The sequence below is a fragment of the Charadrius vociferus genome, unplaced genomic scaffold (assembly GCF_000708025.1).
Source record: "Charadrius vociferus isolate BGI_N301 unplaced genomic scaffold, ASM70802v2 scaffold54, whole genome shotgun sequence".
Taxonomy (NCBI): Eukaryota; Metazoa; Chordata; class Aves; order Charadriiformes; family Charadriidae; genus Charadrius; species Charadrius vociferus.
Genome location: NW_009648350.1, coordinates 966234 through 978794, shown reverse-complemented (window position 1 = coordinate 978794; position 12561 = coordinate 966234). Strand labels below are relative to the sequence as shown.

Sequence of the window (12561 nt, the reverse complement as noted above, 5' to 3'; positions counted from 1 at the left end):
CACCCCCACCCCTACCCCCCTCCGCCCCGTGTCCGGTGCTCCAGCCGCGGGGGTGGGTCAGAGGGACACTAAGGCGTATTGGCACAGTCGGTCGTGGTATGAGAATCTGCCTTGTGGGTTTATTACAAAACGTGATGTAACGGCTTAGGGAAAGGAAGGAAATCAGTTCGAACAATCAGCCCATTATCTTTATTTACAATAAAATGCAGCACTATTCTCCACAAAAATCGGGCCCGTTTGCTGCCTTCCTTCCCGGCTCACCCCTCCTGCCAGCCGCAGGGGTGCGGGGAACAACAGCAACGCCCGGAGCCCGAGCCACCTCCGCCTTCGATCTCCTCCGCAGCGACCCCAAGACGATGTAGGGACAGCGACGAACACAACGGGGCGGCTAAAGCACGCTTCAGGGCCAGAGGCCTAGGCTTGTGTCCCCGATAACCGCCCAGCCCCGACCCCCGCAGCCCGTACCGCAGGCGATCCCGGGAAGGCGGCACAGGCAAAGCCGCGGCCGGGCAAGCGAGCGCCCGTGGCGGCGGCGGCGGGGGAGCGCCCGGGCGGCGGCACTTTCGTGACAGGCAGTCGCGCGGACAGCCCCGGCGGGGCGGGGAGCTTGAGACAGGCACCGCGAGGGGCAGCCCTGGCCCGGGCCCCGCCGGATATAAGCGGCGCGGGGTCCTGCGGGCGCGGTCCTGTCACGCTCGCACGGGGAGGAGGCTGAGGTGGCGATGGCGGATTTTGATCCTTACGACGATCGGGCCTACAGCAGCTTCGGCGGCGGCCGGGGGTGAGCGCGGCGCTGCGGGCGGCGCCGGAGCCGGGGGCGCCGAGGGGCTCCCCTCGGAGCAGGGAGGGAAGGAGGGAGTGGCGCTCCGCGCTCCCCCGGCCGGGCGAGGAGGGGGCGCGGCCGGACAGGGCCTAGCCTGCCCCTTTCCCTGTGGAGATGGCGGGCGGGCACGGCGGGGGGGCGGGTGGAGAAAGGGACGCGGGGACGCTGCCCCTGTGAATCTTTCGGGCCCGTCTTGCCCCGCCGCCTTCCCTTCTCCGCGGGATGGGGGTGAGGCCGGCGGGGCGCGTTTGCCTCCGGCCTTGGTGGGCACGCTTTGTGAGGCGAGGAGGAGGCTGCGGTGCCCCGGGAGGGGGTAGCGGGCGTCCCCTCGCTGCGCGGGGCGAGTGCCGCAAGGGTTAGGGCCTGGAGGCTTGCGAGCGACGGGAAGGGGCGGGAGGAGGAGGGTGTCGCTGTGTTCCCGCCGGCCTGGAGGCGAGGGGAGGGGGGGAAGATTTAGGGAGGTGCTGGGCCAGAGCCAAGGTAGGCCGTGAGGAGCTTCTGGAGGGACAGACCGGGAGATGGGAGGAGGGAGCTTCCCGTTAAAGACTGTTGGGGAGCGAGAAGCCCCTGTTCTGGCGGGACGATCTCGGCATGGCGAGGTGCCCCTGTGGGTGGGCAGCATTGTGATGCCCGCGGCGGGGAGGGAGCGGGATGGCCTTGTGGTGCCTCCGGCCGGGGAGGGGGGGGAGCCGCTGTCCTGCCTTATCCGCGGCTCCGGGTGCTCACTCCAAATCCCTGATCCTTCGGAATAAGGCTTGTCTCATCTCTGTTTCTTTGGTGGAGAGTACCTATGGGGGAGGAGCTCCGAAAACAATAACCATCAATTACGAAGTTTGTCTTAAATCAGGTTAGGAAGATGCAATTAGCAATTGACTCTTTTGGAGGTTGGTGCCATATAAGTTTCTGTGTGCACTAGAAAAAAAAAGTAGGCATAAGCCTGTGAAATAAACTGTCTTTTTAAACAAATCTTAATGAGTGTAATGATAACTTAAAGTTCTGTTATTTTTTAAATCCTGTAACAAATAACCTTGACAGCAGCGTAAGGCGGCGCTTGACACACATAATAAATTCACTTGTTACTATTCAGTCTGCCCTAGTCAATGTAGGCACGTTCTGTGAAGTAACAAAATTAAAGTTAAAATGTTACTTTCATATTCAGATTTCTTTAATGGAGTACTTAAACTTCCTCTCAGGCAAGATGTGGATACTTGTTTTGGTGAGGTAAAGGTGTCCTGCTGTTTAGTAGATGCCTTTGTAGATGACAAAATGTACTTATTCTGAATTAGCTGTAGCTTTAAGCCTCAGATGCTATTATTAATGTAGAGTGCAACTCCTACTTGCATTTAATTCATCACTATTACTAGTAAGTTACTAATGGGTAATTCACAATTTCAGACCTTAACAAGTCTCTGCTTTGTATGAAGTCGTAATATCTGTAGTGTAATGAAAACATTACTGTTCTTGAAAGTTCTGATTAAAAAATCTCATGTTAACTTACAGTGAATCCTACTCATTTTAACGTGCTTCTAGTTTTTGTAGAAGTTGCATTTTGCATAACCTTTGGTCTGTATAGAGAGTGAGCATAGGATTTAAGTGTGACAGGTAGAAAAATAGTAGTGCCCCACAAGTTTGAACATATATAAGATACATGCCTCTTTCTCATACTCTTCAGAATTATGGTGGAAGAGCAACAGAATATGACTGTGGCGTGACAAGACAGGGGATTTTTCTAGTGCACTAGTAGTGCGCTGATAAAGAGCTGAAGCATAATACTATGGTATCCAAAAGTCAGGTTATTCCAGATGCAGAACATGCTGCTGACTTTAGTAACAAAAGGCTTACTAGAAAAGCTTTTTGATAAGTGTTTTGGAGCCCAAAATTTGACCAAAAAACCCCTCTGTATGTAAGCATACTGAGGCCTAGCTGAAACTCTCTAAACATCTGTAGAGCTTCTCAAAGTTGAAGGAAACTGACTATTTCACTCCTGACTTGCTGGTAGGCTGTTTATTTAGGTGTGGCTTTAAGCACTGGGCTTAATGCTGGGCACCTTACTCAAAGGTATAAGATTCATCTGCTGAAGTGCTGTTTAATAAGTGAAAATAGAGAGCTAGCCTTTATCCTTCTGGCATTTTGGATCCTGTCTTAACTAATTTAGTGTTAATAACTGTCTCCTAATTTTTATGCTCGGGTAAGGTTTTTGTTAAAGACATCTAATGCTCACTGTAGAGATGTACTGAATTGCTTGAATAAATTGGGTATTTATGTAGAGTTGTGGTCTTGGAGAGTCTGGACAAAACTTGCGTCCTGCTGAGCTTTAGGCTGCCTCTGGTAAAGCACTAATGTTGGAATCCAGCTAGGCAGTTCTGTGCTGGGCAAAAAGATAAATACTGAGCTGTTGTTTTGATCCTCAGTGAAAAGCTATTAAACTTAAAAACTAGCTTTCAGAATATTCTTTGTTTTGAACTTTTGAAAGATCTTGTTTTCTGGAGAGAATAACTAAACTTTCTAAAAGAGTATCTTCAAAATGATGGTTTGTTGTTCTTCCACCCCAATATGGCTTTATGATGTCATTTCACTCATCCACCAAAAAGTAAGTCTAATTATAGGGATGTTTGCATCTGCATTTGCTAGAACCAAGCTTTCTCTTTAGCTTTCTGCTTTTTCCTGAAAAAGAAATCAAATAGTTGTGTTTCAGATTCCCACATTAAGATTACATAATTATTACCTAACAGTGTCTGAGCAAAAGTTTCACTAAGTGGGAAATACAGATATTTATTTAACACTTTGGTATGACCCAGTTCACTTAGTTCAGAGATGTTTTTAATTATAGTTGACTTTTGTCCTGTTTTGTTACAAATGAGAGCATCTTCTTTCAATCTTATTGTTTGGTTACTGAAGTCAGCCTTCCCACACACACACACACCTTCCAGTGTTGAAAAACTGTAGGGAAGTGTAGAAACGTAGTTATATATTTGATAACTGAGGCCTTAGTGGATCAAATTCAAAAAGAATATTTCATTTTCTGTTGTCGTATCAGTAGGATTGCACAATAGGGCATGGATTTCCACACATGCACCCTGTGAAGTTGTGGTATGCTATGGTAGAAACAAGGATTGTCTGTAGCCCAAAAATTCTTTTGGGGATTGCTAACTTGAGGGTGTGGTTTCAGAAGCGGCTCAAATTGATCTGAGTGGAGGTTGCTGTTGAAAGCTGTAGTTCAAGTCCTTGCTTTCATTTTCTTTTCTATGTTGGCAGGAGTGCTCTTTGCAGCTGTCTAGATCACCTTGTTGATCTAGATCAGCTGAGAATTCAACTTCAGGGCGTTTTTAAGCTGACTCAGCTTATCGAACCAGATGACTGGCTGTCCAAGAAACCTGGTGAAAATGTGTAGGAGGAGGGAATGCTCCATTTAAACGTAACTGAAGCAATTTTGGTGTTCCTGTAGAACACAAAAATTAAGATTTTTGGCTGCAAATTAAATTACAGTATTTTGATACCTGTTTGTAAGGCCATAGATGAGAATTAAGGACAAAAGTGTGGAACTGATTCTACATGTTACGGAAATTTTTAGATGGGCAACTTGCCTTTCGTGGAGTTCCTCTTAAAACTTAAGTCTTGTGGCTAAAGCTAATTCTGTCCTACATACAGAGCACCTAACTATAGCAGCTTTAGTTCTCCAGTATGTTTTTGACTCTGCCTTGTTGATGAGACAAAGGCATATTGTCAAAAATGCTAAAATATGAACCTGGGTGGACACTAATTAAAGATATGTAGGTTGTGATTCGAGTACGTTTAGCAGCCTGCTGATAGTGTTGGTGACAAACAACTCCTGCAGAGCTGCTACCATAAAAAGGCACAAGTGACAGGCTTACCTAGGAAGAGTTAAGGAATCTTATTCAAGATTTCTGCATTATCTGATTCATTAGTAATAAAATATTTATTCAGGAATTAAAAAAATAAAAAGGCAGACCAGTACATTGCTAGCCCAATGGATTTTCTGGCTGCATGCGGCCAGCCAAAAAAAAAGGAAATAATAAAATTATTTGACCTTCTGTATTTAGTTGGGACTCTGCAGAAATCTAATTAGTCAATGCCACACTAGCAAATCCTGATTTGGTATAGTTTGTGTTCCACCGTGCTTTTAAATGCACAGTGAGCCTCTGGGAAAGGAAGCAGATATGAACAAAGGCCAGTGGAAGTAAGGTGTTAAAGAGAACATGGGCAGAGTAGTAGGCATCTCAGGTAAAAGTCAAAGATTGCTTAGGTGGGGCAAATGGTGTCAGAACCAGTGACAGTGGCGTCCTGTAGTCTGGAAGTCCAGGAGCTATAACTTGAGGTTGCCGTGCACCCACAATACAAATCTTGCTCTATGTAAAGGATATCAGTTAGCTTTAGAAGATTAGAGTCTACAGGAAAATAATGCACAGATGTGTTACATTAATACCGTAAAGAATTTAGTTGGTACAGTCTAGTTTTTCAGCAACCAACGCCATTAGCCTTAACTGAAACTGAGAGAAAAGGTAGGAAAAGGCAACCTAGTTTACCTCAGTCTGTAATTCATGACGCAAAGGAAGCAAACATCCAAATAGCACTGAAATTGGTTTCTCTGCCTTAGAACACCTTGATCAACTAAGTTTTTTGTTATGTATTCAATTCAAAGCATTCCAGTCCAGGTATCTGACAGTTATGGCAATAACTTCAGAGTTAGGAGAAGATGTTTCTGTTAAGCTAAATGCTACTGCAATAATTTAGATGACTGTGGAGTGGATGTTGATAATACACTATTTAGTTAAAAACATTGGATCCATCTTCATTTCAGGCTAAGCTGACAAGCCTATGCCTTGCAAGTATTTCTTCACTGCTATAAATTCATCTTACAATCTGGTGTAGGATGTGTTTCTTTAGTAGGGGACAGTAGAGAGAACCTTATCTTGCTTTTCTTAATGGATTGTGGGATGAGAAAGTTCATTCATCGCTTCGTTACTGAGTTCACCTGTAATGTATTTAAATATATTGCTCATTTGTTTTTCCTACTGAAGTACTGCACAAGGTAGTACTAGAAATAAGTTGGCTGATAGTGGAGGTGGCAGATAAAGGCAAAGGGATAGAAAAACTAACCAAAGTTCTGGAAAAATCCACTTCCAAAAAGTCAATCAGCACCTGAGCAGTACTATATATTATATCACTGGTTGTGTTGGGAGCCAAGTTCCTAAGACAGTGGGCTCTTTTTTTTTTTTTTCCAACAGGTCTCGTGGTGGCGGCCTTGGTTCCCGCAAACAGAAAGAGCTGCCAACAGAACCCCCTTTCACAGCATATGTGGGAAATTTACCCTTCAACACTGTTCAAGGAGACATAGATGCCATCTTCAAGGATCTCAGTGTAAGGAGTGTACGACTAGTCAGAGACAAGGAAACAGACAAATTTAAAGGTGAGTGTTCAGAGTTGTTCTGGTTGTACATGGCTAACCAGTAGGAAAAAATGAGGTACTTCTAATGAAGAATTTCAGTCTCTACTTTATAAAGTGCGGTTAGTTTCTTGGTTTGCATTTGGTTTTTTTTATGTTGACTTATGCAGGTTTCTCATTCGCTAAAAAAACATCTAATTTGAATGAGATTCACTGTTACTTCCATCATCTTATGATAGACTAACCTGAGTGACAAGAGTCAATATTTGCCATGCCATAATAGCACTTTCTCAAACCTTGTTTCTCTTGTATGAATTTGTACAATACTGAAGTGTCTGACCCACTTAAGATCCATGACCTTCAGTGTAGAGTACTCACACAATCTTTCTTTAGTTCAGAAGAGTCCCATTGCTTCAGCTCTCTTTTTTTTAAGTAGACAGGGAGAAAAAGCAAGTAGATGAGCCATTCAGACAATTGTTTTAGAGGATGGAAATCCAATTTCCATTGGAATTGGCTAGTGGAAAAAGTATATTTATAAGTTACTTTTAGTGGGGAGAAAGGCTTGACTCTGATAACCGAGGGTCTTAGAAATGGAATAAATTCACTACATGATGTGATGACACAAAATCAGGCCAAGTGGGTACTTCAGGTTCTTGTTTAAAAATACTAATAACTGAATGTCAATATTCAGCTAAATAACTGTCTAGAAGCATAGATCAAATCTACACTGTAACGAGAACCCTATAGTAAAGGGAATTAATCAGGCTCTTGGTGTTTTGCGCAGTGCCCATACAGAGTTCTGTTTCAGGGTTTGTCCCCATCATTAACAGGCATAGGTAAATGCATTCATCGTTGATGATATTTGGTGTCTAAGCTGCGTATGTCTTGCACTTGCCATATTGTAGCTCATATTAGAAAGAGAGGCTATTAGCAGATATGCAGGAAGAGCAGCTTCTTACAAAGGCCTTTTAAAGTGCTGGTATTAACTTGTGAGGTTCTTCTTGCAGGATTTTGTTACGTAGAGTTCGATGAGGTGGAGTCACTCAAGGAAGCTCTTACGTATGATGGTGCAGTAAGTATACTTGCAATTAATTTGTGAAATAAAACATAAGCACAAGTCTCAAACTCCTTGGCAGCCCATATGGTACATTCTGAAGAGATTCTCCCCTTTCTTTAACAGCTTTTGGGTGATCGATCACTCCGAGTGGACATAGCAGAAGGCAGAAAACAGGATAAAGGTGGCTTTGGCTTCAGAAAAGGTGGCGGGCCTGATGACAGAGGTGACTTGCATTTTTCTGACTAGCTTCTTAAATATAATGGTTGTAGTTATGACTTCTGGTACTAACTAATGCTAAGACAAGGCATGCAAGTAGAGACAAACATTATGTAGGAAGGAGGAATCTTATATGTATATTCACATTTCTAACCTAGCTGCTGCCGCTCCTGAACTGTCTGAAATAGATGTGCTTTGTGTCCAAAAGCTGAATGTGTTGTCACTCCTAGCCCAGGAAGTGAGACCAATACCCCTAGTAATGTACAGTGTCTTGCAGAGGACAATTTTAAGCCCAACAGTCTGATCTGCTACTATTTTATTAATATAAGAAAAGTGAGTAAGCTAAGTAAGCACAAGTAGACAGATACTTATTTTGGGCTGTAGATCTCCTGTTCCAATGTAAAAACAGGCTTTGCTGCAGTTGAAGCTTAATTGAACTGGACTCACTGAAGGTTTCCATTGAATGTGTATTAGAGAAACTTTTCTGACCTCTTATTCTTGGTTAACTTAAGCTGACCTTTTATTCCTGTGCAATGGAACTCGGTAGTACCGAAATGAAAGGATTTTCCAGCAGCATGACTTTGGATATTGAAGGACTGAAACTTTGGTTTGGTGTCCCCTTGATCAGTCTTGCCCACAGCTTCAGACCTGAACACAATTGTGGCTTTTTTCCTAGGAATGGGAGGAGGTTCCCGAGAATCCAGAGGAGGTGGATGGGATTCCAGAGATGACTTCAATTCTGGTATCAGTATTAACACTTATACAGATAGGCAGCCTAAAAGGCACAGAAATGTTCTCATTTTCATGTCAGCTACATTTGTCCCCATTACTGTTTTGATTGAATCTACTGTATGCCAACTTTGGACATCCTGTAGCTGCAGTGGGATTCTTCAGGGGTGATCTTCCATTGCCGTATAACAGAGGGAAGAGTCTTGATTGTAAATTTTGTGAAACAATCCTAAATGACAAGATACTTGTTCAAATGTAGCCTATAGTGTCTAGGCTTAAGCATTTCTCAAACATGAGGCCAAGTCCATTTCTGAATAGTAGCAGAAACAGACAGATCCTGTGGAAAAGCTGGTATTGTATTCTTTCAGAGCAGTGGCTTTCACCTTAAGGAGATGTGACATCATTATAGGTATATCCCTGAAGCAACTGACTTCTCCAAAGATGTCTTAGTGTTCCAAAGCACTTTTAAATGCAAAATGTTCCTAAACTTTTAGACCTGTTACAGTAATGCAAGTCGCAGCAACATGACTGACCTTGCCATGGAGCCACTGGCTTTGCTCTTCACTTCTAGTCAGTTTCTAGCTATTAGAATCCAGGGTGACATTAACACAATTGCTTTTGTCCTCTGAAATCGTGGGTTTGGTCCATTTTCTGATGGGGAGATGTTGGCAAGTGCAACTTTGCAATGTCTGGTCTCTGCGTGAGTAGAATGGACAAAGTAGAAGGAGCGGTAACAAAGTGTGCCCTTGCTACTAGCATGAAGCTGAAGCATGGTGTGGGAGAGAGGAAGCTTGCTACAGCACTCCGCTTAACCTGCCTTCATAGTTAAGCATTCTGGTGTCATACCTTTATACTTTTTTTGGCAGCTTCTTCAAATGCGGATGCATTTCAGCTTGTTAGATGCTGGATGAGTGATTTGTGAGCCAAAAGTTTAGCATTTAAGTATTAGTTGCTACAGAAGCTTTTCTTCTCAGGTTGTACAACCTTGCTCCGGATCAAGTCTTTTAAGATGGGTGTTTGACCCTGAAGTAAGGGACAGTTCTGCAACTCTGCCAAATACTGAAGTGGAAAGGAAAAAATCTCAAATGGGAGCAAAACAACTTTTCCAGGCAGCTTCTGAGAAACTGAGTATATTCCCCTTAGGTGTGCCTGAAGTATCCTCCTCCCATTGACTGCAGATGATGAGGGCTTGGAGAGATACTCTGGGATAGTCATCAGTACAGAATGGAACTCTGGCCAGTGATGGTTCTTGATTTTATTTTTTTTTTTTGGATTCACAAACTGAAAAAATGTAATCAGTTTCATATTTGAAGTCTGATTTCCCCCCCCCGCCCCCAGCTCTTTAAATAGTCTAGTAAATGCCTGCTCAGTTCATAGTACAACTAAAAGCCTTTGTGTTTTGCTCTGTTTTTCAAAGGCTTCGTTTTATAAGGACTGTATATGTCACTACTCCCTAGCTATTTTCCCATTTGCTCTGTTCCTGCCGATTTCATGCTAAGGCTGTAGCCAGTGTGATCTTCTGGCTACAAAAGTACTCTGGGTACTTCCAGTGTTGTCTCTGAGTTCAGCTAATGGTGTTAGCAGTCCGAAGTTGCAGCTGAAGCTCTTATTTTAAGCTCACTTTATGACCTACTCTCCAATGCTCCAGTAAGCCTCTAGGTGGATACAACAGTTTCTGAACTTGGCATAGTACACTTGGTTTCAAATGGAATCTGTATGACTCTTCTAGAATGTGTTAGAGATCCGTGAAGCACTCTGTCTACAGACAAAGGCTCTCAGTGCATCGTCTTGGACTGACAGCAGTGACTTGCAAGGTTTTCCAGTCACCCGCATAAAAATCTAGGTTAAAAGCATCACAAAATACGCTGTTGAAATTCACTGTCTTCCATCTTCAGGATTCAAAGATGATGACTTCTTGGGAGGCCGGGGTAGAGGAACCCGCCCTGGAGACCGGCGACCACCAGGTGCTTCAATGGGAAGTGGTGGCACTGGTCGCTTCAGAGATGGGCCTCCCCTTCGTGGATCTTCCATGGACTTCAGAGAGCCAACAGAAGGTAAAATCTTTATATCGTCTGAAATTCAGTCTTCCTTCATGATGGAGACTCTTGCTTTCTTTGTCAGGTTAAAGCTACTACCCTTGACAGACAGATCTTAAGACCTTAATGTTTTTTTCTTTCAGAGGAAAGAGCACAGCGGCCCCGACTTCAGCTCAAACCTCGAACAGTTGCTACTCCACTCAATCAAGTAGCCAACCCAAACTCTGCTATCTTCGGTGGAGCCAAGCCCCGGGAGGAAGTAGTAAAAGAGCACGACTGAGTTTGGGGTTGAGAGGGAATGGGGAGGCGGGAGAAAAAGCAAGACAGTACAGAGTGACTAGCTCTGCTGGAATGTCAACCCTGCAGTTTACCATTCCTGCCATCTGGCATTTGTCCTCTTTGAAACCGAAAACACAGAGCTTGTGAATGCATGTCAGCTGTTAACAAGTGGTTTTTAGTACGTTCTTGGCTTTGCTGTATCTAGTGCCTGCTTTGTGCTGAGTTTCCCTCTTCTGTTTCCTTCCAAGCAGCACAGTTGCCAGTAGATGAGGCAGTGTAGCCGCTTCCACAAGCGTGGAGGTCTCTGGACAAAGGTGCTGCTTCAACTTCTTCCTTTCTGGGTTTGTTTTACTTTTAGAAGCACAGGTTAGACTTAGTTATTGCCCTGTATTGTTTCCTTTTACTTCCTCAGTGCTCCTCTTCTGACCTGCATGTCTTGTTCTGTATTGCTGTGGCTCTGAAGAGGAAAACTGGAGAGTCCAGATGAGTTGAACAGAGAAATTTACAGTTCTAACCGAGTAGTGAAATACCATTTATGACAATTGATGACAGTTACTGCATACAGCAGAGCCCCTTATAAAACTAAGGAGGGAAAGCTGCCCTTTCACACAGGTTACCAGGAAGTATCAATTTAAGATGCAAATGAAATTGGCCTGGTGAATAGGTGGTGGAATCAGTATGGATACAGCATCTGCCAGCTTGGGGCTGTCTGGTGATGTCAGAATGGTATGATACTACACCTCTGAGCTCAAGGTTAGTGCTGCAAAAATGTGCCTGTTTGAGCACAACTGCTCACTGGCTCTTTCTGCTTACATTTTTTTGGGGTTTTACATGTTTGGTAAATTTTTAAAGTTTCTACAAATAAAATTGACTTTTTTATTTTTGTTTAAGGAGCGTATACTTTGCCATTGCAGTATGTAATTGCCATTATCCCCTGTATTTCTTTGCCCAGTGGTGTACAGTTTTAAGACCTCTGCTTTCAGAATACCTTGAAAAAGAGCAGATTAGAAGTTGTTCTGCTAGAGATTCTCTTCATGTAGAAGTTTGGGTAAAAAGCATCTCTAACTGCTGCATCTCTCTTCACTTGAAATGCTTCGTGCCAGTTCTTGTGTGGGAGAAGGGAGGGGAGGCTGGAGCAAAAGGAGAGAGGTCATTAGTGTTTAAAAAACAAAACCCGGATCTATAACACTGAAGTGTGGATATGTCCAATGCATGAGCAAATCTTGGGCCCCTAACGCTAGTGCTGACAGCTTCCAGATAAACAGCCAGTACACCAGAGTACTCGCAAGAGGAGTTTGGAAGCTCCTTCGCTACCAGCAGCATCGCTGCTAGTAGTGAATTTCTTCCCTAAAGTTACCTTTGTAATGTCAGAGTCCCAGCAATTTACAGAACTACTCTTTCCTTCCTTCTGCCTGTCACTTAATCTGCTTCTGAGATAAGAACCATTTGTCTAACACTAATACTTAATTTAAGACAGACATGCATTTGTGTGGTTGTATTCCAGACCGATAATTGACCTATTTACATCTTCAATGTGGAAAAGATTTTTAAGAACAAATTCCCATATAAAAGCTCACCTCTAGTCAAAACAGTTGACTTTTAAATGTCAAAACAAAACAAAAAAAAAAAAAGGAAAAGAAGAGAATTCCAAACACTTAACACATTCTGCTTCATAACAAAATAAATTTATGGATATGGTATTTTGTGAATGATCTTTTAAATAAAAGAAAACATTAAGTAATATTTAACATTGGTCTTTATTTGAGTCTGCTATAGCATGTTCTTCCCCCCCTTCAGTTTTCAAACACTGTGTTAATTTGGAAATTTGCTTCCTTTAAATTTTGTGGGGAAGCTGTACCAGACCCATTCTTACAGAAATTTGGGGGGGAGGAGGAGGAAAACATAAAGGGGAGGAATCTGATTGAAACAAGCACTGGAACGTGCAGGACACAGGGAAGTGGAAGTTGTGGAAGCGAGCCCAGGTTCTTTGTCCTGCAGCTTCAGTGTAAGGTCAGTC

At 43.5% G+C, this 12561-nt stretch overlaps 1 protein-coding gene across 3 annotated transcripts; it reads left to right on the top strand.

Moving 5' to 3' along the window:
* Positions 1 to 683: 683 nt before the first annotated feature.
* EIF4H (eukaryotic translation initiation factor 4H) lies at positions 684 to 12292 on the top strand. Of its 3 annotated transcripts, none has more exons than XM_009885104.1 (7): positions 684 to 781; positions 6070 to 6251; positions 7235 to 7299; positions 7408 to 7507; positions 8177 to 8242; positions 10125 to 10283; positions 10409 to 12292. In XM_009885104.1, exons 1-7 carry the CDS (start codon positions 723 to 725, stop codon positions 10543 to 10545), a joined length of 768 nt encoding a protein of 255 aa, XP_009883406.1. In that variant the 5' UTR covers positions 684 to 722; the 3' UTR covers positions 10546 to 12292. The 3 variants fall into 3 exon arrangements, with proteins under 3 accessions (XP_009883406.1, XP_009883408.1, XP_009883407.1); XM_009885105.1 differs by having other exon boundaries at positions 693 to 781; positions 8177 to 8248; positions 10134 to 10283; XM_009885106.1 differs by lacking the exon at positions 8177 to 8242 and having other exon boundaries at positions 687 to 781.
* The last annotated feature ends 269 nt before the right edge of the window (positions 12293 to 12561 follow it).

What these genes read in the sequence shown, in the direction of transcription:
- EIF4H (XM_009885104.1), top strand. Translation starts at nt 723, where the DNA reads ATGGCGGATTTTGATCCTTACGACGATCGGGCCTACAGCAGCTTCGGC. An exon ending in AGCTTCGGCGGCGGCCGGGG is followed by an intron (nt 782 to 6,069) that starts GTGAGCGCGGCG and finishes TTTTTCCAACAG; the next exon opens with GTCTCGTGGTGGCGGCCTTG. An exon ending in TGGCGGGCCTGATGACAGAG is followed by an intron (nt 7,508 to 8,176) that starts GTGACTTGCATT and finishes CTTTTTTCCTAG; the next exon opens with GAATGGGAGGAGGTTCCCGA.